At 36.3% G+C, this 27,365-nt stretch overlaps 1 protein-coding gene across 4 annotated transcripts in view; it reads right to left on the bottom strand.

Annotated features, from left to right (window-relative positions):
* ARHGAP5 (Rho GTPase activating protein 5) overlaps positions 1 to 27,365 on the bottom strand; it is a 70,703-nt gene that overhangs the window by 19,130 nt on the left and 24,208 nt on the right. For 2 of the 4 annotated variants that reach the window (XM_065905929.1, XM_065905928.1), the window contains exon 3: positions 13,291 to 13,438. In XM_065905929.1, coding sequence (XP_065762001.1) covers positions 13,291 to 13,438 — 148 coding nt within the window. Of the gene's footprint in view, positions 1 to 13,290; positions 13,439 to 27,365 lie in introns of those variants that run through there. The other 2 variants (XM_065905930.1, XM_065905932.1) reach the window with 2 other exon arrangements.

The following is a 27,365-nucleotide window of genomic DNA, read 5'->3' as shown; positions in this document are numbered from 1 at the left end:
AAGACAAATACCATTTGGGTGTCAATTCTTCTCAGCTTGATCTACAGATTCAAAGCAACCCAATCAAATTCCCAGGAAATTATTTTATGGTTATCAACAAACTGATTCTAGAGTTTATAGAGAGAGGATAAGACTTATAGCCAACACAATATTTACAGGAAAAAAGTTGGAAGATTGATGCTACTTGACTTTAAGATTTACTATAAAGCTACAGCAAGCAAGACGATATGAGGGCTTTTCAGGTGGACCAGTGGCTAAGAATTCACTTATCAATGCAGGGGACACAGATTGGATCTCTACTTTGGGAAGATTCCACAGCTGTGTGGCAACTAAACCTGTGTACCACAGCTACTGAGCCAGTGCTCTAGAGCCCATAAGCTGCAACTACTTAGCCCATATGCCACAACTACCGAATCCCATGCCTCTAGAGCCTGTGCTCTGCCACAAGAGAAGTCAAAGCAATGAGAAGCCTGCACACTGTGACCAGAGAAAGCCTGTGTGCAGCAACAAAGACCCAGCACAATCAAAAATAAATAAATAAACCTTAAAAATTTTTTTCAAAAAAGAGAGATAATATGGTACTGAGGAAAAAACAAGCCAATAGATCAATGGAACAGAATAGACAGTCCAGAAATAAACACCCATTAATAGTCAACTGATCTCTGGCACAGGAGCAAAGGCAGTAAGAACAATAAAATGAAAACATTCTCAACAAATAGTGTTAGAGAAACTGGATGTTCATACACAAAAATAATGTCTAGACACAGACCTTTACCCTTGAGGAAAATGAATTGAAAATGGATCACTGACTTAAATGTAAAATGGAAAACTATAAAATTCCTAGAAGACAACATAAAAAAAACCTAGATGGCCTTGGGTATGCTGATGCCTTTTTAGATACAAGCTCAAATACACAAGCTGTGATATAAATATTGATAAGGTGGACTTCCTTAAAATTAAAAGTCATTGCTCTGTGAAAGACAACATCAAGAGAATTAGAAGATAAGTCACAGATTGGGAGAAAATATTCACAAAACACGTATCTGATAAGGACTGCTATCCAAAATATACTAAGAACATGTAAAACTCAGTAATAAGAAAACAACTCCACTGCAAAATGGGCCAAAGACCTTAATAGATACTTATCAAAGAAGACATAGAGACAGCAAATGAATATAAAAAGATGCTCCATATCATATGTAACTAGGGAATTAAAAGTTAAAACAATGAGACATCACTATTAGAATGCCAAAATCCAGAACATTAACAACACCAGCTGCTGACAAGGATGTGGAGAACAGAAATTTTCATTTACTACTGGTGGGAATGCAAAATGGTACAGACGCTCTGGAAGACGACCTGTAAGTACCTCCCAGAATATTGGAAATAAAAGCAAAAATAAACAAATGGGACCTAATGAAACTTAAAAGCTTCTGCACAACAAAGGAAACTATAAGTAAAGTGAAAAGACAGCCCTCAGATTGGGGGAAAATAATAGCAAACAAAGCAACAGACAAAGAATTAATCTCAAAAATATACAAACAACTCCTGAAGCTCAATTCCAGAAAAATAAATGACCCAATCAAAAAATGGGCCAAAGAACTAAACAGACATTTCTACAAAGACATACAGATGGCTAACAAACACATGAAAAGATGCTCAACATCACTCATTATCAGAGAAATGCAAATCAAAACTACAGTCAGGTACCATTACATGCCAGTCAGGATGGCTGCTATCCAAAAGTCTACAAGCAATAAATGCTGGAGAGGGTGTGGAGAAAAGGGAACCCTCTTACACTGTTGGTGGGAATGCAAACTAGTACAGCCACTATGGAGAACAGTGTGGAGATTTCTTAAAAAACTGGAAATAGAACTGCCATATGACCCAGCAATCCCACTTCTGGGCATACACACTGAGGAAACCAGATCTGAAAGAGACACGTGCACCCCAATGTTCATCGCAGCAGGACATGGAAGCAACCTAGATGCCCATCAGCAGAAGAATGGATAAGGAATCTGTGGTACATATACACCATGGAATATTACTCAGCCGTTAAAAAGAATTCATTTGAATCAGTTCTAATGAGATGGATGAAACTGTAGCCCATTATACAGAGTGAAGTAAGCCAGAAAGATAGAGATCATTACAGCATACTAACACATATATATGGAATTTAGAAAGATGGTAACGATAACCCTATATGCAAAACAGAAAACGAGACACAGATGTACAGAACAGACCTTTGGACTCTGTGGGAGAAGGCGAGGGTGGGATGTTTCGAGAGAACAGCATGTATGTTATCTACAGTGAAACAGATCACCAGCCCAGGTGGGATGCATGAGACAAGTGCCTGGTGCACTGGGAAGACCCAGAGGAATCGGCTGGAGAGGGAGGTGGGAGGGGGGATCGGGATGGGGAATACATGTAACTCCATGGCTGATTCATGTCAATGTAAGACAAAACCCACTGCAATGTTGTGAAGTAATTAGCCTCCAACTAAAAAAACAAACAAACAAACAAAAAAAAACACCTAAATGTACTCTTTGAGCTTGCACTGCCAGGAGCCTGGATTCAATCTCTGGTTTGGGGAACTACGATCCTGCAAGCCTCAAGGTAGGCCAAAAAGACAGACAAAGAAACCTAAATGTACTCTTACCATGTGTGCTCAGTCACTCAGTTATGTTCAACTCTTTGAACCCGCTGGGCTGTAGCCCACCAGGCTCCTCTGTTCATAGGATTTTTGTTGTTGTTGTTATTCATAGGATTTTTAAGGCAATAATACTGGAGTGGGTGGCCATTTCCTCCTCCAGGGGATATTCCCAACCCAGGTACTGAACCTGCATGTCTGCATTGTAAGTAGATTCTTTACTGCTGAGCCGCAGAGCAAGCCCACTCCTACCATACCATCCAGCAATAAATGCTCTTTGTTAATTTACCCATAGGAATTGAAAAATGTCTACACAAAAATCTGCACACCGGTGTTTACAGCATTTATTTTATACCTATAGCTATGTTTAAAGCATAACTGCCCAAATGTGGAAGCATACCAGGCTGTTCTTCAGAAGGTAAACGGATAATTAAATGGTGGTACATCCAGACAATGGAATATTATTCAATGTCAAGAAAGAATGGAGTTATTAACCCATGAAAAGACATAGAGAAAACTTAAATGAATATTACTAAGTGAAAGAAGCCAATCTGAAAAGGGCACATACTGGATTATTGTAACTATACACTGTAGCAAAGGTAAAACAATAAACAGGTATGTGGTTGCCAGGGGTGGGGAGGTAGAGAGAGATGAATATGCAGAGCACAGAAGACTTTCAGGGCAGTAAAAACACTCTTTATGTTACTGTGATGATGGAGTTGTCATTATATATATGTCCAAAGCAATAAAATTTACAACACCAAGAGTAAATACTAATGTACACTATGAACTCTGGGTGATTATCATGTGTCAGCACAGGTTTATCCTTGGCAAAAAATGTACCATTTGGAGGAGTGGTGTTGGTGATGGCGGTTGGGGAAGAGTTTCACGTGTGAGAGGGGGTAAATGGGAAATCCCTCTCTTGATTCTGCTATAAATCTAAAAAATTTTTCTAAAAAAGATATAAACATATAGAAATAGATATCAAAATGTATGAAGATCGAAGTAAAATCAATGAAAGAAATCTTTTAGCAATAAGTGACACTTCAGGGACAAGAATACTACAACAATTAATAAGGCTAGAGGCAGTACTTTTTCCCCCCAATCAAAAATAGTAAATTTTAAATATTGGGGGGGGGGGGGGGAAGAAATATTACTGCAACCGGAATTCACTGTATTAAAACACACCACTACTTTCTAGCCACTTTAATACCTGAGAAAATGCAACAACAGTATTCCAACCTTTCGTTACTTTCTTTACAAAAAATGCTTAAAAATTCATAAACATTACATATTTGTTTTCATTCCATTTTCAAAATAAGTGACAAGAGTCCTTATGTTAATGATAAGGAGACAAACTCTGAAAAGTGAATTGATTTGTTAAAGGTAAGACACTGGGCAAGCCAGGGTCATTACTTTGTCTCATTTGATATATAAAGGAAATATTTTTGACATGCCACTCCATTTGTTTCATGGTAGGTGGTTTCATCTCTCTGCATGCTTCCTATCACTGAGGTTGGCATAATAATTTCATTTCTAGACATTTTTCCTAGAAAATAAAAATATAAGCAAACATGTAAACAAAAGGATAACTGCCAATACTGAATGTAAAAGCTGAATACATTACTAATTATTTCCCCATAGGGATAAAAAGAGGAAGAGCTAGCATGTTTCTTCAGATTGCAAACATTCACTTTCCTGCAGGAATTTCACCATTAAAAAAACAAAAGAGCTACAGGTGTAATCACCTGGTTGTCAATCACAAAAATGACAATTCCATGTGCTTCCATCTAACTTAAAAACCAAGTATTTGACATAGCTTTCTCCTAAGAACAGCCTTTTTTTCCTGCATTAACCAGAGCATTTTGCACATTGTGTATCACCTTCATCATCTACCATTATCACAAGGTAAAGCCTGGATTTTTAATGATGTAACAGCTCAGTACAATAAAAATTACTCAGCTGATATAAATTTAAATTATAAAAGTCACACTATCTTTTGCAATGGTCATGCACTCGTTGTATGAAAAAATAATAAATGCTAATTCTATTTTGGAAAATAAAGACTTAAAAAGATATCACTTATGTGTTACTACTGGCACAAGGACACACACATAGGGTTATTAAAAGAAACTAGGGTTCATTTTTTAAACATTTATTAAATAAAGATTCAATCATATGTGCCCCCAGTTTTAGGAGCTAGGGGTCCCTAATCTCTTAGAGATTATGATCTAATGGCTGTGGTGTTCAAAAAAACAAAAAGAAAGCATTAGCTGTACCCCAATGACCAGCTACTTCAAGAAGAAAATGTTCTTGCTAACAGATAAAAAAATATGTTTCAAGGCCAGAAAACACAAAAGGCAATTTATTAATATACTAGAAATCCTTAAGGAATCTCTGCTAGGCACAGGTATACTAAAATTATCTAATGATACGCTTTAAGGGCTAATTTATAATCCTTGGCTAGATCAAGAATAAACAAGTCACTCTTGAATCATTAAAGTCAGATGTCAATGATCACAACTTTAAGCATTATCTGACACTGTTAAGGTTATTAGAAGTCTAGAATTTCAAAAAGCAACCTAAAAAGTCCTTTAGGAAATAACATCATATGTTTCTTAGTGTGATGCATCAAAGAAAGATACATCAGCCCTGTGTAGAATTCCAGCCAAAAATGTTTAACTTGAATCTGACCAGCAATCAGACAAAATCTGGGAACATTCTGGGGAAAAAAACTTAAGAATTTTCAAAAAATGTGTCAAGAAAATACAAGTAAGGCTAGAGAACTATTCTAGATTAAGGAAAGATAGACATATTTCATGCATAACAATAAATGCAAATGCACGATCCTTGACTGGATCCTAAACTGAAAGAACATCCTAAACTGAAAGAACAAAGAAGCTGTAAGAGGGCATTACTGGGATAATAATGGAAATCTGCTTATAAACAAAATATTTAAGATTCTGTAAGATTTTATCAATGTTTTATTTTCCAAAGGTCATACTTATATTGTGGTTATGTGGAGAAAATGTTCTTGTTCTTAGGATACATGCTAAGATTTTCAAGAGTGAAGTATATGATACCTGTAACTTTCAAATGGTTTAGCCAAAAAAAAAAAAAAGGGTTGGGGAGAAATGTGGCAACCTCCTCCCCCAAAACTGGTATATCTAGATGAAAGTGTATGGATGCTTCATAATATTATCCTCGTAACATTTCTGAAGGTTCAAAAATCTTTCAAAATGTGAAGAAATAAAATATGGGACGATTACTTCAGATTTGTGGTCACATATTTAACGTGAAATGAATGGCTTGTTTTTCTACAGTTATGATCTACTTTTCTCGTCCAACCACAGAGTAGGCAGAGAGTTAGTTTAATCAAAGTTGAGGTTTGCCAAGAGAATAGCAGGGTGGGGGTTGATGAGATATGCAAAGGAGTGAATATAAAAATGGACTGATATATAGGTAGGACAAGGAAGCACATAAGATAAAAGGCAATGACATTCAGTGACAAAGTGTTATTTAGATTAACGAAAATGAGTAGAAGTTCTTCAAAAAGGCAAGTGGGAATGATGAAATATAAGTAAAAACAAAGTTATAGTGACCTTTGTTTTAGCAATAAAACAGATTCATTTATACTCATTTCACCTCAATTATTTCATTTATCATTGGTGTGTTGGAACAACATAATTTTCAGACCAATATTTAAAAAGCCTCACTGAGACACTCATGCTTCTAACATAGTCTGAGCAGAAAAATAACCTCTAAGCTTTAGTGGTAATCTTACTTTGCAATTTGTAATAATGAGGGCATTTCAGATTAACTACATCTACATGTAAATATAAATTTTAGGACAGTGAGAGAAATTCCTCATTTATCTGGAACTTGGTCATCTCATCACCTAACCTATCATAAGTGAAAAAATGCAAATAAAAGGAATTATGAATAGCCCAAAAGATGTTACAAACCCCTGCACTAAAATACACTGTTTTCTTTATAGGAGGAATACCCCCTGTTTTCCCACAGATTCTATTTAACCTAACCAAAAACACAACTTAGACTAACTCTGCCAAATGTTTTCCTGACTCACAACAAATTTGAAGTTGCAAACTGGAAATGCAAAATAAAATTGTAAGCAGCAGGAGATACAATGGCAACAAAACAGCAAATTGAAAAACTAAAATCTAGAAAAAATTTTAGAAAATCTTTAACATAGAAATGCTTCAAAAGTTTCTGAAGATAGCTCTTTAATAACAGAGAAAGCTAGCATTAAAATACTCTAAAGAATAAAAAGATAAAGGAAGAAACACTTCCTAGCTCATTCTATGAGGTCGGTATTACCCGGATACTAAAGCTAAAGACTCCAAATGAAACAAAAGCTATATACCAATATTCTTTAGGAATACAGATGCAAAAAACTTCTGCAAAACACTAGTAAACTGAAGGGCTATCCAGGTGCAGGCACAGTAGTAAAGAAACTGCCTGCAAATGCAGGAGATGCAAAAGATGCGAGTTTGATCCCTGGGTTGGGAAGATTCCCTACATTGAGGAATGGTAACTGCTTCAGTATTCTTGCCTGGAGACTCCTTGGACAGACAAGCCTGGTGGGCTAAGAGTCACACGAAACTGAGCACACACAGCAAACTGAATGCAACAGCATTAAAAAGATTACATACCATGAGGCAGTGGGATTTATCACAGGAATGCAAATGTGGTTCAACACAACAAAAAGATAATGCAACTCACCACATTAACTGAATGAAAGAATAAACCCTACATGATTATATCAATTGACACAGAAAAATCATTTCACAATATCCAACACCCTTTCACAAAAAAATATACTTTACAAACTAGGAATAAAATGTTTTATGGATTGACTAAGTCTCCCCAAAAGATATGTTGAAGTCATAACCCCCCATGCCTTAGAAAGGGACCTTACTTGCAAACAAGACCACTACAATGAGCTAGGATAAGATGAGGTCATACTGGAGTAGGGTGAGTCCTTAACCCAACAACTAGCATCTTTCTAAGAAGGCAGATACAGCCAGAACTCCAAAGACAGAATGGAGTAACATTATTGTAAGCCAAGGAATATCAAGGATTGATAGACATCACCAGAAGCCAGAAAGAAGCAAGAAAGGATTCTACCCAGAGTCTCAGAGGGAGCATGACCCAACTGATATCTTGATTCAGATTTGCAGCCTTTAGGCTGTCAGCAAATACATTCCTATTGTTTTAAGCAACCCAGTTTGTGGGAGTTCATTCTGGCAATTCCAGGAAACTAATACAGAAGGAAACTTCTGTAACATGATAAAGAACATTTATGAAAAATTCAGAGCTAACATGATAATGGTAAAAGAAAGCAAGCTTTCCTCTAAAGTAAGGAATACCAACAATGCCTGCTTTCACCACAGCTATTCAATATTACACTGGAAGTTCAAGCCAGAGCAAGACACAGAAACAAAAGACAACCAAATTTCAAAAGAAGAAGTAAAGCTATCCCTATTCACATTGGATATGACCTTATATACATAGAAAATCCCAAAGAATACACACACACACACACACACACACACACACAAACTAATATGCTAGTTAAAAAAAAAAAAAAATTCAGTAAAAACCAGAGAATAATCTTAAAAGCAGTTGGGAATTGAGGGAGAGAGGGTAACACATCATATACAGAGGAATACTGGTAAGAAAAACAGATTTTTGGTAAATATCATGCAGAAGACGAGGAGCAATCTTTAGACTATACTTCCTGGTTTCAACAATTACCCCAGAGATAAAATATTGAAAACAAAGTGGTACTGACAAAAATGGACAGGCATATAGATCAATGGACTATAAGTGGAAGAACTACTCACATTTATGGCCAAGTGATTTTCAAAAAGAATCCCAAGATAATTCAATAAATGGTGCTTGGACAATGGATATGTACAAGCAAATGAATCAAGCTAGGATGCCTCTTGTACCACACACAAAAATTAACTCAAAATGAATCACAGACCTAAATGTAACAGGTAAAACTAAAAAAGCTCTTAGAAGAATATATAGGAATGTAATTTTGTAATCTTGGTTTTGGCAAAGCTTTCCTAGATATGATACCATGCACACAGTGACCAAAAAAAATTAATTTCATCAAATATTACAACTTTTATGCTTCAAATGATACCAACAAGGAATCTGGGGGGAAAAAAACTGTAAATCATATTTGAAAGCAACTTGTATCACTGCAGACGGTGACTGCAGCCACGAAATTAATACGCGCTTACTCCTTGGAAGGAAAGTTATGGCCAACCTAGACAGCATATTAAAAAGCAGAGACATTACTTTGCCAACAAAGGTCCACCTAGTCAAGGCTATGGTTTTTACAGTGGTCATGTATGGATGTGAAAGTTGGACTATAATGAAAGCCGAGCACAGAAGAATTTATGCTTTTGAACTATGGTGCTGGAGAAGACTCTTGAGAGTCCCCTGGACTGCAAGGAGATCCAACCAGTCCATCCTGAAGATCAGTCCTGGGTGTTCATTGAAAGGACTGATGCTGAAGCTGAAACTCCAATCCTTTGGCCACCTGATGAGAAGAGCTGACTCACTGGAAAAGACCCTGATGTTGGGAAAGATTGAGGGCAGGAGGAGAAGGGGACGACAGAGGATGAGATGGCTGGATGGCATCACCGACTCAATGGACATGGGTTTGGGTGGACTCTGGCAGTTGGGTGATGGACTGGGAGGCCTGGCATGCTGCAGTTCATGGGGTCGCAAAGAGTTGGACACAAGTGAGTGACTGGACTGAACTGAACTGTATCCAGAGTATATAAAGAATTCTTTAACTCAACACTAAGACAAACAACTCAACTTAAAAATGGCAAAGTATCTGAATGGATATTTTTCAAAGATAAACAAATGGCCAATAAACAACTGAAATTATGTTCAACATCATTTGTCATCAGGGAAATGCATATCAAAACCACATGAGAAGACTTTCACACCCACTAATATAGCTATAATAAAAAAATCAGAAAATACATGTTAGCAAAGACACGGAGAAACTAGAACTCTTGAATATTGCTGGTGGGAATGTAAATGGTGCAGTCACTTTTTGGAAGACAGTCTCGTAAATTCCTCAAAGGGTTAAACATAGGGGCTTCCTTAGTGGCTCATATGGTAAAGAATCTGCCTGCAATGCAGGAAACCCGGGTTAGATACCTGGGTCAGGAAGATGCCCTGGAGAAGGAAATGGTAACCCACTCCAGTATTCTTGCCTGGAGAATTCCATGGACAGAGGAGCCTGGTGGGCTACAGTCCACAGGTCGCAAAGAGTCAGACATGACATACATACCCTATGATCTAGAAATTGTGCTCCTAGGTATGTATACTAAAAAGAAGTGAAAAACGTGTCCACACAAAAAACTGGTACATAAGTGTTCACTGCAGCAATATTCAGAGTTGTCAGAAAGTGTCAATCAACACAAGTTCACATCAATGGAACATTATTCAACAATAAAAATGAATGGGGATTCCCTGGTGGCTCAGTGGTAGAATCTGTCTGCCAATGCAGGAGAAATGAATTCAGGGCTTGAGCTGGGAAAATTCCACATGCTGCTGAGTTAGCCCATGCGCCACAACCACTGAGCCTGTGCTCTAGAGCCTGGGAGCTGCAACTACTAAAACCATGTCCGCAGCTACTAAAGCCTGCGTGCCCCAGAGCCAGTGCTCGGCAACAAGACAAGCCACTGCAATGAGAAGCCCATGCCCTGCATCTAGAGAGTAGTCCGCGCAGCAACAAAGACCCAGCACGGCCAAAAATAAATTAAAATGATTTTAAAAAATGAAGTACTGAGAAATGCTAACATGGATGCTATAAAACACTATGTTAAAGCAAAAGAGACAGTCACAAAAGACCAGAATAGGTAAATCCATAGAGCCAGAAAGTTAAGGGAGTATGGAGAATGGGGAACTGACTGCCTAATGGATGGGGTTTACTTTGGAAGTGATGAAAATGCTCTAAAATTGAATGTGCTGATGCCTGCACAACTCTGTGAACATACAAATACACCACGGGACTGTACAATTTAAATGGGTAGATTGTAGAGTATGTGAATTTTATTTTAATAAAGCTGTTTTCTAAGAGGATTATAACCTAAGAAAATCTTTCAAAAATAAGGATAATTACTTGTTTAAAGTAAAAATTATGAATATATACGACGATACTTTAAACATATTGTAAATTTAAAGCGTACAATAGAACAAGGGATAGGAGGGTTAAGTATACTGTTCCAAGGTTCTTAAGCTACACATTATGCTGGTGTAATGTCATCTAAAGATGAATTGTGATTAAAGATATATATTTAAAATTTGAGAGTACCACTTAAAATAACCCTAACAGATAAACATAGTAACTGGATGCTGGAGTTAAAATAGAGTAAAAAGTTTTCAGTTAATCCAAAAGAAAGCAAAAACAGAAAACGAATAATGTTCACATGAGACAAAAAATAAATAAAAACAAGACAGAAGATTTAATTACATAAAAAGCCAGTGATCTAATAAATACTCCACTTAAAAGAGTGGATTGTCAGACTCAGTCCATGAGAAATGCCATTAAATAAAAAGATATAATTAAAAGGATAAAAAAAGATATACCACAAAGAAAAAAAGAAAGAAAATGCAATTTGCTACATTAATTTTAGATTAAGTAGGCTTCAAAACAAGGAGATTGCATCATAAAGATATTATTTCATAAAAAAAGACATAATCCTAAATATAAGTGAAACTAAACAAATTTCAAAACACATGAAGCAAAAACTAACACAACTGAAAGGAGATACAAATATCAATTATGATTAAAGATTTTAATAGTATTCAATTAAAAAAAACAAGTCAACAAGAAAATCAGTAAGGACGGATAAGACTTGACCAATATTCTCAAAGAACTTGACCTAACATTGGATGAATTCTTCATCCAATAGCTTAATAAACATTTTGCTCAAGGTCCCAGGGAACATTCTTCAAAACAGACCACATTCTGAGCTATAAATAACAAGTCCCAATAAAGTTACACTGAAGTCAAACTGTTTTCAACTGCAACAAAATTAAACTATAAATGAATAACAGAAAGTTATCTGGAAAACATTTGAAATAAAACTTAATTAATGCGTTAAATTAAAACATCAAAAGGGAAATTACAAAGTATCCTGAACTGAATGAAAATGGAAACAGCATTAAGACCGTGGTGTACAGCTAAAATAATATTTACAGGAAAATTTTAAATGCTAAACAGTATAAAGACTTGACAAAATCATTAATCTAGGTTTATACTTTAAGAAACTATAAAAAAAAAATTCAAATGAAAGCAAAAAGAAGGAAAGAAGTAGAATTCACTGAATTCACAAATGGACAAAAGAGAAAAAAAATCAATAAAATCAAAAGCTAGTTCTTTGAAAAGACAATAAAATGGATAAACTTCTAACAAGAGGGAAAAAAGAAATTAGTAATGCCAAAAAACAAAGAAGAGGCATCAAAAGTATGATACAGAATTTTATAAACCACCTTGAAGCAACTTGAATGAAAAGGACAAATTCCCTGAAAGACACAATTAATGCTTACTGAATAAATTGAAAATCTGTACAGTCCTATATTCATTAAAGAAATTTAATCTATAGTTAAACGCCTCCTCACAAAATTCCAAGTCCAGATAGTTTTGCTGGTTAATTCTACCAAAATTTAATAAAGAACTATTACCATTCTATACAATCTTTTCCAGAAAATAGACTCAGTCTACGACGCCAGCTTTACCCTGATACCAAAACCAAATAAAGGCACTGCTAGAAAACTATAAATTGTTAGAATGCAGAAATTTTTAACATTTTAGCAAACTGGGTCCAGCAATAACACACAGACCAAGTGTACTTATCCCAGGAATCTAAGGTTAGTTTAACATTTAAAAATCAATTACTATAATTTCACCATTTACACTGAAGTAAAAATGAGCTTTCTAGATAGGACACATAAACATAATATTCTGCCTTTATTCCTCAACTGTGACTAGTCCAACCCTCAGTAACAGCTTCATTGGATGAAACAGACATAGGAGCAGGCTTGTTTTTAAAACCGTGAGGCTATCTACACACGCCTTACAAATACAACCATGCAACAACAAATACAAACCATGCAAACCATATTAAGCCAGTGCACCTGAATAAATAATAACATCATAAACAAGGTACCTCTTGTGCATTCATAAATACTGCTGTGAATTTTTAAAGAAAAAATTCAGGTGTAAAATGAGTTAAAAAATAGTATCAGACTTAAACATTTTGAAAACATTCAAACTACTACCTTAAATAGTAGCATAATTTAATAACTAAGTTATTTTAAATTCCAGAATTAATTTAACATTCTAGGATCTGACTTTGCCATTTAATAAAAAGAAGTCTAATAAAAGCATGACTGGCTAACAAAAAAACTGCTTTCAAATATCAGATGGTTATGTCTAGAATACACAAGATAATTAATCTGAATGAGAATGACATACTTTTTTCAAATTTTAGTTTCAATCAGGAACATCTGACAAACTACTGCTGTAGCAAAAGCAAAATTTTAAATCAAACCTCTTGCAATGGTAACTTCTATCCTACCTGTATCTTCAATGAATTCCACACATTTTTCAACAAATAGTGGTATAGGCTTCTCAGTTGTAACCAGATCCTGGAGGGGCATCCCAAAGTAATTACTTTCCCAATTTCTACGTGTTGGTGGATTGAAGTTCTTAGTTTTCTTTTTCTGCTACAAGAAAACATATTTAAGTTAAAACTATTTTAATTAATTCCCTTTAAAATAACATTAGTATCAAGCAATATAAATACACAATTTGTATCAAAAGAAATATTTAAAAGTTACATCCAACCTAAATGTCCATCAATATGGGATTCAATAAATAAATTCTGCTATTTGACTAAGAGAAAGAGACGAAAGTGAACAGACAAAATAATGGCTGAACAGAAGAAACTGTTCTCTTTGGAAAATAATAGAAAACTGGATAGGCAGGAAAATTAGAAAAGATCATTTTTCAATGCCAATGAAAAGAAGAAACAAGGAGTAAGCATTGTACAATTCACAGTTTGAGTGTGGTATGTTAATTGCTGCATTTGTTATTTGGTCTTTGGGAAGTTCCAAGTGAGACTGTTGTGCATAGCTATATTAGTAAGCATAACATAGCTTTACTTACTGATTATATAATGAAGCTATGCAACTCCATGAGTGTCTAGTTCCATCATTTACATCTTATTTCCCCATTTTCTTCCATAGTATCTACTGAATATTTCTTAAAACATTAAGATATTTTTTATAAAAGAAAGTAACATCCCAGTGGGAAATGAGATGTTAATTCAGTCTATTAGAAACATTTTACTAGGCACCCAAAAAGGTAACTTTTAAAGGTAACTTTTATTAGCAATGAACAAAACATTTTCACAATAGTAAAAAGTTACAGAAGAATTTTCAAAGTTTAATTTCAATCTTGCATTGGGAGAAAATAACTTCTTAACCAGGGAGTGAACATTTCAAAAACTAAGGAAATACTGCCTTAAATTCAACCCTTAAGGAGATTCTGAGTCAGTCTTCCTTAAGTACGGTGTATTTATATTTGTCATTAAGTATTGTAACTGACTTACAAATCAGATAAAAACATGCTATTTCTAATCAGAAAAATGTGGGGGGGGGGGGGCCCACGGGTGGCGCAGAAAGGGATGCTTAAAGCAACAGCCCTCATTCTTCCCAGACGAGTCTCTCCTTCGTACGAACTGATCTTTCAATATTCTTTCAAGTTTCGAGTTATGCAATTTCCCTGGTGGCTCAGATGGTAAAGAATCCAACTACAATGCAGGAGACCCAGGTTTGATCCCTGGGTCAGGAACATCCCTTGGAGGAGGAAATAGCAACCCACTTCAGTATTCTTGCTGGAGAACTTCACCGACAGAGGAGCCTGGTGGACTAAGGTCCACGGGGTTGCAGAGTCAGACACAACTGAGCAACTAACACTAACAGTCAATTAAGTCCTTTCTTTCATTTCAATTTGAGGCTGCTCTACCTAGCAACATCCAGAGTTCAGGAAATCCAACTTCTAAATCTTCATATATCATCACTCTGGTGATACAGATTACACACAGAACTAGGTGTTTGGAATGTCACCATCAAAGCACTAGAGTACTTGGCCTGGCTCAAGACTGAGCCCATCAAGTCAAATAGTGTGGATTCCTCCTACTCCTTAAATGGTCCTTCCACTAACCACCACCACCAAAACAAAACAATGTGCAAGAAAGCAGAAATGAGCTGAGGCAGGGATATAGTGGCTGGGTTGTCAACTTTCTTAGGAGGAGCATTAAGATGTTTTCGAGTCTACAAACTACTAGAAGCACCATTTGATTAGAAAAGTAAAAACTAAGGCAATGATGGGTGTTTTTTTGTTTAGAATGATAATACAAGTTTTGAAAAAAGGCTACATTTAAGCAGATTAATGATAACAGCAATGACTAGCCTTTGGTAGCAGCAACAGAAATAAAAGATCTTAATCTGCAATGTCACCTAAAGGAAAAAGTTGTAAGAAAAGTAAGCGAGCTAGTCCTAACTGCTCCAATCAACTCTTAAGAAATATGCTTTTCACACTACTCTTTAGGAACCAATCTAAATTCTGAACACTTTACTAAAATTGGGGTTAGATTTCTCTGGGTTATGCTGAGGGGATATCTCCCAAGGTCCATAAAGGCACAACGGCAAGTTACTCAATTCTGCAGAATCAACACCACTAATATGAGGGAATGAAAGACCAGGTGGCTTACAGCGTGGAATTTCTGGCAAACTCTAAAGGGATAATTTACTAACATTTAACCACCTTGACAGTCGAGTTACAGGTCACACACACTGTGGGGGGGGGGAAGCATAAAAAACTTAACGAGACTTTACCAATGTTTCTACTAATTTATACTGCTACAAAAGAAAATTCGGTGTAGGAAAACAGTTTTGAATTAGACACTCCTATATTAGCTTTCATGATGAATAAAAATGTCTCTAACTTTTGTCTCTAAGTGATAGTTCTTTAATTTATTTGTTTAGGCTGCATTTGGTTTTTTTCTCTAGTTGCTGAGAGCTTTTTCTCTAGTTGCCGCGAACGGGGACTACTCTCCAGTGTGGGGCAAGGAGTTCTCACGGCAGAGGCGTCTCCTGTGGCAGAGTGCCGGCTCTGGGTGCTGCAGCTCCAGGCTTCGGTAGCTGTGGCACATGGTTCAGTAGTTGTAGTGCATAGGATTAGCTGCTCCACAGAATGTGGGATCTTTCTAGACCAGGGATCGAACCCATGTCTCCTGCATTGTCATGCGGAGTCTTCACCAATGAGCCACCAGGGAAGCTCTGTAAAGTGTCAGTTCTTAGGCACAAAAATCGCTTCAGAGAGTTCTTTTAAACTGTGAATTTTGAAAAACTACATAATTCTAATATACAACCCTTAGTTAAGAGTTGCTGATCTATAGCTTCAAATTTATACCAACTTAAAATAATTTATATAATATAAAATCTATTTCATAAATTAAACTGTCTAAGGCTAGATGGTGACAACTTCTATTGCCATTAAGGTTTTCTGAAATGCAAGAAAAAACATGGGGCATATGGTTATTTGATCATTTATATCTACAGCTTTTGACCAACCATTAGTCAGAAGTGGCAGCCCTCAATTTAATAACTGTGTTAGTAGGAAAACAAATCTGATTTATGATAATTCAACTTTTGTTTCATTACTACATTCATATAAGTCTTGATTTCTGCTTAAATACAAATACCCATGGTTTTTTTTTCTGGCCACTTAGGTAAATTTCATGTCCCCGAAAGCATATCTAGTAAAACAAACATTCCATTTCACAAATATAAACAATGTTACTAATTAAGTGTCCAGCAGATATTAAAAACTATCATTAGAGTAAGTAAACAAAAAAAAGTATATAAATAGCTCTTCATAGAATTGGCTCTTCCCCTTCAGCAGTATCAGCAACACAACAAAGGAGAAAAACTAAGCAACATCCTGAAGTAAATACTATAATCAATAACACTGAAAAAAACTCTATACCTCAATTCATAGGTAATCAACCAACTGAAGAAAAAACTTTGGTAGCAAAAAACAGTTGAGGCAGTTTTCAAAGAATAAATCTAGGAAACAAGAAATTTTGGACTTCTCTATTGTTTTTAAGATAGGATTCTTGAAATAAAAGATGAAAGAAGAAATGAGACACCCAGAGATAAGGTTTTTGTAAAAACAAAGTGAAGAAAAAACCCATTAAAGAAATGAATACCATCTTTAGTAAAACACTCAATGATCGAAAATATCAGAATAAAGTGGAAAAGATCATCAGAGTCCTCTTGTCTACTCTATCATTTCTCTGACACACACCAAAAACCACTTTTGCTCTCATTTTAAAAAGTCTTAATCTTCCTCTCCCTGCGAGCAACTGCTCCAGAATGCTAATTCCTTTTTGTAGAACAAACTCATCGGAAAAGACCCTGATGCTGGGAAAGCTTGAGGGCAGGAGAAGTGGGTAATGGAGGATGAGATGGTTGGACGGCCTCATGAACTCAATGCACGTGAGTTTGAGCAAACTTTGGGAGATGGTGAAGGACAGGGAAGCCTGGTGTGCTGCAGCCCATAGGGTCACAAAGAACCAGACACGACTGAGCAACTCAACAATAAACTCCACATAAATCACCTATACTAGCTGTCTCCAATTACTCTCTTTCCATTCCCTTTTACATGTTCTCAAATTAATGTTGGGCATCCCTGGTGGCTCAGACGATAAAGAATCCGACTGCAGCGTGGGAGACCCTGGGTTGAGAAGATCCCCTGGAGAAGGGAACAGCTACCCACTTCAGCATTCTGGCCTGGAGAATTCTATGGACAGAGGACTCTGGCAGGCTACAGTCCATGGGGTCGCAAAGAGTCGGACACACCTGAGTGACTTTCACTTCACTTCAAATTAACCACTTTCATCACTTCACTAAATCTGTTCTTATTAATTTTATAAATGACTGTTCTGCAATAGTCAGTTTTCAGCTCTCCTCTTAACCTTTCAACAGCTATTCTCTTGAACAGACTTCAGGAGACTACCTTTGTTATCTCGCTTGTTCTCCCCTTATTAGTCTCCTTTGCTGGTCCCTCTTGGCAACCTTGTAATACTGGCAACACCCCAGGCCTTAGTCCCTGTCTTTTTTTTCTCAATATCTATAATCAGCCTCTTGGTAATGTCACCCATATGCTGATAACCCAAATCAATACCTCTAGCTCAGCTCTTTCTCCTGATCTCTAGACTCATTTGGAACATTCTACCTGACATTTTCACTTGAATGTCTGAGACATTTCCTAACATGTGCAAAACTGAACTCCTAATGATTTATTTCCTTAAAATGTGCTCCATTTTTAGTCTTCTATATACATCTCAGTTGCTGACAATTCCATCCTTTCAGTTGCCAGACTAAAATCTTGGAGTCATCTTTGATACCTCTTGTTTTCTCACATCCTACTTTCAAATGTATGATACAGCAATTACCCACATCTTAACCATCTTATTGTGTTGACTGCCTAATCAATCCTCCCTGCTTCTACCATCATTCCCTACAAACCATTCTCAATAAAGCAACCAGGATAATGACTCCACAAATAATGGCCTTTAAGGGCACATACAATCTTGCATGCCTGAACTCTGCCTCTTTTTATTCTGACCTTATTTTCCTCTACTTTCTCCTTTATTTTACTCCCTTTCCTCCAACTACATGGCTTGCTTTTTCAGCGTGCAACGCATGCTCCTAATTTTAGGACTTCTGCAATGTCTGTTTCCTTTACCTTCTCAATGAGGCCTACACTGACTATTAAAAACTGTAATCGATGGCCTGTCTTCTGCCCAGAACTTCCAATCCTTCTTACACTGCTTTTCCTATCCACAACACTATATGATTTCCTCATGTATCATCATCATTTTGGTGTATGCCTGCTACAATTTAAGCTCCACACAAGGGCAGGGATTTTTATCTGCTTTGTTCATTAATATACTTTAATGACCTGGAATACTGTTCGTAAAGAAGAAAAAAGTACAAATATAGTCAAGGTCTCTTCTGAAATAATGAATTTACCTTGTAGATCAAATAATCTCACCATGCACCAAGAAAGATAAACAAAAAATAGGAATAAATCATCAAGTTACAGATATGCTGGAGAATCAGTAAGCTTCAGAAATCTTAAAACGCATTTAGGTAGAAGAAACCAATGACCAACAATGGTGAAAAAATAATCAGGCTAGCCTCAAAGGTCTCATAAAAACCTAAAAACTCAGAAAACTCTTCTACAGGAATGTTCATGAGAAAAAGATTTTTCAAGGATTCTTTAGTGTGTCATCCAAATGTGGGTAATAAGCAACTCTAAAAGGAATTATAAAGCTCTCAAATATGTAATAATTAATATTTAAATGACAGCACTCTCAAACTGCCTTCTTACAAATCCTAATCACATAATGAAACATCCTTGGGTGGAGAGCAGGGGACACAGGGATAAATTAGGAGTTTAGGATTAATATATATATATTAGTATAAATGAAGTAGGTGACCAACAGGGACCTACTGCATAGCACAGGGAACTATACTCAGTACTTTGTAATAAGCTACAAGAGAAAAGAATATGAAAAAAATATATATATATACACACATACATAATAACTGAATCACTGTGCTGTACATGTGAAACTAATAAAACATTCAAAATCAACTATACTTCAATTAAACCACAATGAAACATCATCAGTAATAAAGAACTTACATCTGGAAAATATGTGCTTTGAAAAACATAAAAATAAACATTTAAACACAAAACTAATTCTGAGTTACAGTGGTACAGCTACTGAACACAATATTATCTATAATTCTGTGAGTCAATCTACAGAATGTAAAAATTACACAACTAGTAGGCCAGAACCAAAAGCTTCAACCTATCCTAAAAAAGGTGGAGGGGAGTAAAAGATAAAAAAATTATGTTAATATGCAACAGGGTATCACGAAATACTATGAAGGATTAAGGATGATAAACTGAAGTTGGGATTCAATATAAACTTAAAGATAAAAAGAAGCCACGAACAAACAAATAGCTCCTTTCTCTTCTTTTTTTTTTTGCGGGATGAAAAATAAAAATAGAAAATAAGAAAAAAGCAAACTGAAACATAAAAATAAATGTAAATGGGTATTTCCCTGGTAACTCAGTGGTAAAGAATCCATCTGCCAAGGCAGGAGACACAGGTTCGACCCCTGGACCGGGAAGATCCCACACGACTCGCAGCAACTAGGCCTGTGCACCACAAATACTGTCTGTTCTCTATGGAGCCACAACCACTGCAGGCCTCATGCCCCAGAGCCCAAGCTCAACAACAAGAGAAGCAACCGCAGTGAGAAACCCGAGCTCCGCAACTAGAGAGTAGCCCCACCACCTGCAACCTGAGACAAGCCGATGCAGCAACAAAGACCCAGCGCAGCCAAAAACGAAGATTAAAAAAAAATTCTTTTAATATCTAAATGGAATAAGATCAGGTAAGCTATAAAAGACTCTCAGACTTGGTAAAAAAAAAAAAAAAAAAACACTAAACGTGACTAACCACATGCCATTTTAATAGACACTCCTAAAAGTTGAAAACAAAATGATGGAAAAAAGAATGATTTTTGTTTCTACAAGAGCAATGTTAACTCTGCTGCTGTCTTCAAAGCAAAAAGCTTTGAACCATACAAAAGAGACTCAAATGACAATTATCCAGAATTCAACCCATCAAGTTGCAACAACTACAGCAGAAATATGTACCTCTAAGGAAACAGAAAATTTTAAATGACCTCCTTTAGTTCTTGTCAGATCAAGCATACCAAAATTAACGGATAACAAAGATGAATTAAGAAGGTTGATTTCAACAGATTTATATATACTAATATATGTTAAAGTTCAGGAACCGGATAAATAGTATAATCTCATTCCAAAGTAAATCATTTATGTTAATATTATAGCAAAAATTAAAAAACAAATACTAAACTATTGACAACAATCCTCTAAGTTTAGAGGATGGTAAAAAAAGAAAGAAAAGGTTGGGGTGAGGTTACACAGAATTTTCACTGTAATTTGTACATTTCCTTTCGTAAAGAAAATGCTTTCTGAGAAGATAAAGATTACTTGTGTGACCGGAAAAAAAAAAATCAAGATTTTAAAAATTATGTCTATGGAAAAAAACTGTCTACGATACATAAATTGTAATCCTGTTTTCAAAAAGGAAAGAGATAGGAAATCAAATTTTTCCCCAGTAGCTTCCAATCTTTCTCTCCTTACATACTCTGTCCCACACAGCATGCTAAAAAACTGAGAAGTTGTGCAATTAAAGAAACTCATGTAACTACAAGCACTACCTACCCTCTCTCTTTCTAACGTCCTCAATTCACATTTCATCCATCTATCCCTCTCCTGGGTCATTCTTATGAATATACAAATATAATACCTCTCATTTTAAAAAACGAACACAAAAACAAAACCCTCCTTTGATCCATATTGAGCTCTACTGTCCCAATTCTTGCTCCTCTTCATAGAATAACTTCTTGAAGTTGTCATCTACATTTATCATCTCTACCTTTCCACATCCCATTCACCCTTCAACCTACTTCCATCTGGCTTTCTCTCCTGTTCCAATGAACTGCTTGTTAAAATCAGACACCTCTACACCATCAAATCAAAAAGAAACTTTTCACTCCTCTTGAGCTCTTAGCAACTTTCTTGATTGATCACTTCTTCCTTAACACTTGCTCTCTTGGCTCCCATGTCATGACTCTTTACTAGTTTTCCCTCTTCTTCCCAAGAATTCCTTTTTCAGTTTCATCTCTGTAACTCTTTCTGGTTTACCCAGTGTCAGTTCTAAGTTCTCCCTTCTCCAGTCATTCTCTGTCCTTATGTAAATTTATCTAAATCCATGGCTTTCAATATTCTTCTATCCTGAAAACTTTTCCTCTGAGTATCAGATTCATACATCTAACCTTTATACTTCCACTGGGATGTCAACACAGATATTTTAACATAATATAAAAAGCACAAAACAGATGTCCTGATTCTCTCTGATGTGAAACTTTTCACCCTTAGCTTAGTCTTCTTCACTATCCCAGCAAATCTAAATCTACCCATTGCTTATACTGTTGCTTATACCATAAATTAATAATCAACCTAGATTTTCCCTTACTCTTTGCTGCTAAGTTGCTTCAGTCATGTCCGACTCTGTGCGACCCCATAGACGGCAGCCCACCAGGCTCCCCCATCCCTGGGATTCTCCAGGCAAGAACACTGGAGTGGGTTGCCATTTCCTTCTCCAGTGCATGAAAGTGAAAAGTGAAAGTGAAGTTGCCCAGTGGTGTCCGACGTGTAGCAACCCCATGGACTGCAGCCTACCAGGCTCCTTCGTCCATCCCTTACTCTCTATGGTGAATGCATAAGAAGCCCAATTGGTAGGACTTCTAGAAATTGTCCACTTTTCCTTTTTATTACCTACCCCTTAGCACAGTATCTGCCACATGGGTGCTCAGTGAACACTAAAAGAAGCAAACAAAATGATAAACAGGAACCTGAGAAAGCATTCACTATATAATGTTTCTGTTAATAAACATACAAAGTACTGTTGGTTTATTTACCAGTTATGCAAATAGTTTCATTATACCTATTTTTTTTTCCTATGGGAGTCATTATATATAGGTGAAATAAACTTAAATATTTGAACCTAATAAAATCAGGATTCATACAAAATAATGATTATCATAAAACTACAAGAAGAATTAACAGCCAACTCTATGCAAATTCATTTGGAATAAGGCAATGTATCTTCAACAGTATATAAGAACTGAGCATTTATCATTTACATAACATAATGCTAGGTATTGTGCAGGACAGGGCACACAAAGCTACACAAGTGAAAAACTTCACAGGAACACACACACACACACACACACACACACACACACACACACACACACCCACACCCACACCCACATACAAGCAAACCTAGCAGACTCTAAAGACCTATGGGTTAATGTCAATATCCTGTCTGTGATATTGTACTAGTTTTGTAAGATGTTAACCTTTGTGGGAAACTGGGCAAAGGGTACATGTAATCTTTCTGCATTATTTCTTACAATGGTACGTCCATCTACAATGAATCAAATTTTTTCTTAAAAAGGTCACTGCAATAATCCAAGTAGGAAGTTATGATAACCTCAACTAAGACCATGACAATGAAATGGAAACATGTTTTATGGCAGAATAAAGATGAGCCAACTAAAATAAATAGCGATAGCATGTAGCTTAGACCCAGAGTACCTCCTACATGAAAATACATTCTTAACCAATCATGGTGAGGATAGGGAAGTAACATCTATGACCTGTGAGGAAAAACCTGCCTCTCCTAACGAGCAGGTACAAACATGCTTTGCATGATCGACTTTTAGAATGCACAGGAATTTCCTTAAAGACCCATTCAGCTAGACAGGGTTTCTCAACTTCAGTATTATTGACATTTTGAATTGCAGGGTGTTTAGCAGCATCCCTGACCTCTACCCAACAGCTATCAGTAGCAAACCCCCACCCTAGTTCTGACAGCCAAAAATGTCTTCAGGCATTGCCAGATGCTCACTGCAGGTCAAAACTGACCCTGGTTGAGAATGATTGTGCTAGGCTAATAACAAGGACTGAGAACTCAAATTTGGGAGATGGCTATAAATATAGCCCTGAAAAGTCTGAGATTTTTTTAAAATTCAGGATTGAATTTTGTGTACTGTAGGGTACACAAAGATGAATGATAATCATAACAGCCCTCAAAAAGCTTACAAGGTAATAATAAAAATAAAACATTAAAATACAAAGCAGTAAAACTACTATAAAGTGGTTATGTTGGAAGAATATTATACCATAGCATGTCTGTGTGTGCTTAACCACTCAGCCATGTCCAATTCTTTGCAACCCCATAGACTGTAGCCCGCCAGGCTCCTTTGTCCATGGGATCCTTCAGGCAATACTGGAGTGGGTAGCTGTTTCCTTCTCCAGAGTATCTTCCCAACCCACGGATTGAACCCAGGTCTCGCACATTACAGGTGGATTTCTTACCAGCTGAGCCACCAGGGAAGCCCAAGAATACTGGAGTGGGAAGCCTATCCCTTCTCCAGGGGATCTTCCTGACCCAGGAATCTAACTGGGTCTCCCATATTGCAGGCAGATTCTTTACCAGCTGAGCTACCAGGGAAGCCCATAGCATAACACACCCATATAAGAAAGGAGTCTTTAGTGAGAGCCAGTATTCTGTGAAGATCTACTTATAAGAAATGCTAAGTGCTAAGAGTCCAAACACTTTACAAATGAGAGATATTGCGAATATTCTCTCACACCCTTTAACCTAACACTACGTGAAAAGAGGGAAGAGAAAACAACTGAGGGCAAATAAAATGTGGTCTGGGTTCTTGTATATACTCATCAGACAAAGTGGTTCTCGCACTGATTAATCTCTAAGATGACATCTTCCTATAAAGCATTTCCACATATATTATCCACCTGGCAGGCATTTTATTAATGCCATTAACAACTTTATTACAAAAAACAACTAAATGTGGAGTCACATCATCGACTCAATGGACATGAATCTGAGCAAAACTCCAGGAGATAGTGAAGGATGAGGAAGCCTGGCGTGCTGCAGACCACGGGGTCACAAAGAGCTGAACACAGCTTAGCGACTGAACACCACCACCAGGAGAGGAATCTAGCAAAATCTATTCCAGTAAAGGATGAGTAGATTTCTTCCCAGCTTCCCTAAATATTTATTTTCAAGTGTATTCAAAGGAAAGTAAGTTTTATATTATACCCAGCATTTTATTCTTAAAACCACTACTTCTCCCTTTCCTTTCCATGTCATCTGTTAGGTTCTTTCTGGTACTCTAGTGATTTGCCAATCCAACAATCAGAGCATCAGTAAAGAATGAAGAAAACTTCAAGTGTGTTCGCCTCTTACATCAACAAAGGTTCTAGAGTCCACAGTTTTAGGAAGTACATAAGAAACCTTTAAAACGCCACTAAAATTTTGCAAATGTGCGTTTTTTCTTTTTCCCAAACCCTTCTTTAGATTCTCAAAGGCTAAGAACAATTTCCAGAAAGTTCAAAACAATTACACATGCACATGCAAAATGTACCTTTTATTTGGACAGTTACTTCCTCAAGACCACTTTTGTCATACCCTTGATATTTTGTTCTAAGAACTGCAAACATCAGAAATTACTGCTTTTTAAAAAGCAGTTGTCCTTCCTCTGAGGTGTCTCTTTACATAATCACAGATTAAGTCCTATTGAGGGCTCTTCCAACACACTGACTATGATGACAAGAAAAAGTTAAGAGCTAAAAATTATAAAATAATACCTATTGTAGAAATACCTCTTCTAGGGATGAGCAGAACAATTTGCAGTACATAAAATTTTGGAGCACATAAATCTGATAACCCTACAGACTCATAAGTCTTGGAAGAGTAACAACTGCCCACTGATGTAAAATTATAGTAAGAACACGTATTTTGTGTTATAGGAGTTAAGTGCCTCCTTGATATATATTTTGTTTCTTTTAAATTAATTTATTTTAATTGGAGACTAATTACTTTACAATATTGTGGTTTTTTGTTTTGTTTTGTTTTGTTTTCCGTACATCGACATTAATCAAGCCATGGGTGTCCATGTATCCCCCTATTCTGAACCTCCCCCTCCACCTCTCTCCCCACCCCACCCCTCTGGGTTGTCCCAGAGCACCGGCTCTGAGTGCCCTGCTTCATGCATCGGACTTGCACCGGTCACCTGTTTCACATGTGGTAATATACATGTTTCAATGTTATTCTCTCAAATTATCCCACCCTCGCCTTCTCTCACACAGTTCAAAAGTCTGTTCTTTACATCTGTGTCTCTTTTGCTGTCTTGCATATAGGGTCATCGTTATCATCTTTCTAAGTTCCATATCTATGTTAATATACTGTATTAGTGTTACTCTTTTTGACTTACTTCTCTTTGTATAATAGGCTCATTTCATTAAACATATTCTAAAAATTATAATGCTACAGAACTAAGAGTAATTTCAACAATTTGTGCTATGCCAGGTTTTCTAAACATTTAACATACTACTATGAAAGTTAAGAAAAAACACAAAGTTTGAATAGAGAAACACACTGAAGACATTAACATTTGCTCTTAAATTAGTAGAAAGCAAGCATACCACTGACAGAATCATTTAAAGTAAGTCTTATTAGAATATGTCAATCAAAATATACTTTAAAAACTAACCATTCTGAATTACATTTCATTCTGAATTTGAAGAGTAATAGATCTTGGTCAAACCCCAGCAAAAACCAAATCCAAAGAAACAGCAAACAGTAAAATACAGGCAGAAATACTCATATTATATATTCACACTTATGTCATACCATTAATTGATGTCACCAGCACCAGAAATGCTACTAAAGAAACTAATTTTAACTTCATGAGAGATTCCTGAAACACTTTAGAACTAATCAATCAGAGGTAGAACATATTTAGCCAATTAGCCAGTATGAAAGCAATAGAAGCTGTTACTAAAGACACCTCAGTAAATGCTTTCCAAATGAGAGATACCAATTTTACTAACCTTGATGAAAATATTAAAAATGCTTAATATTCAACAAAACCAAATTTACTAGACTGAATTCCTGAGAGCAGAGCCCACGACCAAGTCATAACTTTGGACAGTGTTCCTCTGTCATAGCAGGCATTCAGTAAGATGCTTATTGGATAAAATAACAATTTCCTTGAGTCAAATAAATGCAATTATTAAAATATATATATATATATATATATATATATATATATAAACGGTTGTTTAATTACTACTACAAGAAAAAGTCATATATTCATACTGACTTCAACTGATCATAGTACAACCTATTGTGTGAGGACATGGAGATCAACTATAAACAAGATATAAATCCAGCCTGCAGTAGACACTGGTTTTCATCCCTTAGAAATTACCCTAATTTGGGGGAAGCCAACCTCAACCCAGAGCTCTAAAGGCTCAGGTCAACATTCAGCAGCATAATTCTACTCTCCTGGGTAGACTTCACTGGTTAGAAATGGAGACAGGACCCAACTCACAGCAATGAAACTGGAAAAGATGCTGACTGAGGAATCTGGGAAAGCAGTTTTCTCATTCTTCTGAACACACTTCCTTTACAAAAGTGACCCTTATTCTCTCCCACAAGGAAGTGTCTGCAAGGTAATAATAGATACAATGGGCACCCTGTATCAACTGCCCAGAAATCTTTAGATTTCAAAAAAAAATAGGTAAAAAATAGAAAATCTGAAACTGTCAAGCAGTTCAAGACTTGGTTAAATGACCCTGTTCATTAAACAGGTACAAACTACATTATCTGTATCTGACCTCTAAGTACTCCTCTTTCTATAGTAAGTTTTACAAGCATCCAATTTTTAGTTAGCCTTAAATATAATTCTTTCAAGACTCTAGTTTCTCTCAGATGTGAACACCGACAGTCACTTAAGCAACTGTCAGAAGGTTACATTAAAAAAGTGATACGCATTAAAAAAAGAAATGCAACTTACCCTGTAACTTATACAT

Source organism: Muntiacus reevesi, chromosome 15, assembly GCF_963930625.1.
Source record: "Muntiacus reevesi chromosome 15, mMunRee1.1, whole genome shotgun sequence".
Taxonomy (NCBI): Eukaryota; Metazoa; Chordata; class Mammalia; order Artiodactyla; family Cervidae; genus Muntiacus; species Muntiacus reevesi.
Note: the sequence above shows the minus strand (reverse complement) of the source record. Positions and strands in the feature narration are given on the sequence as shown.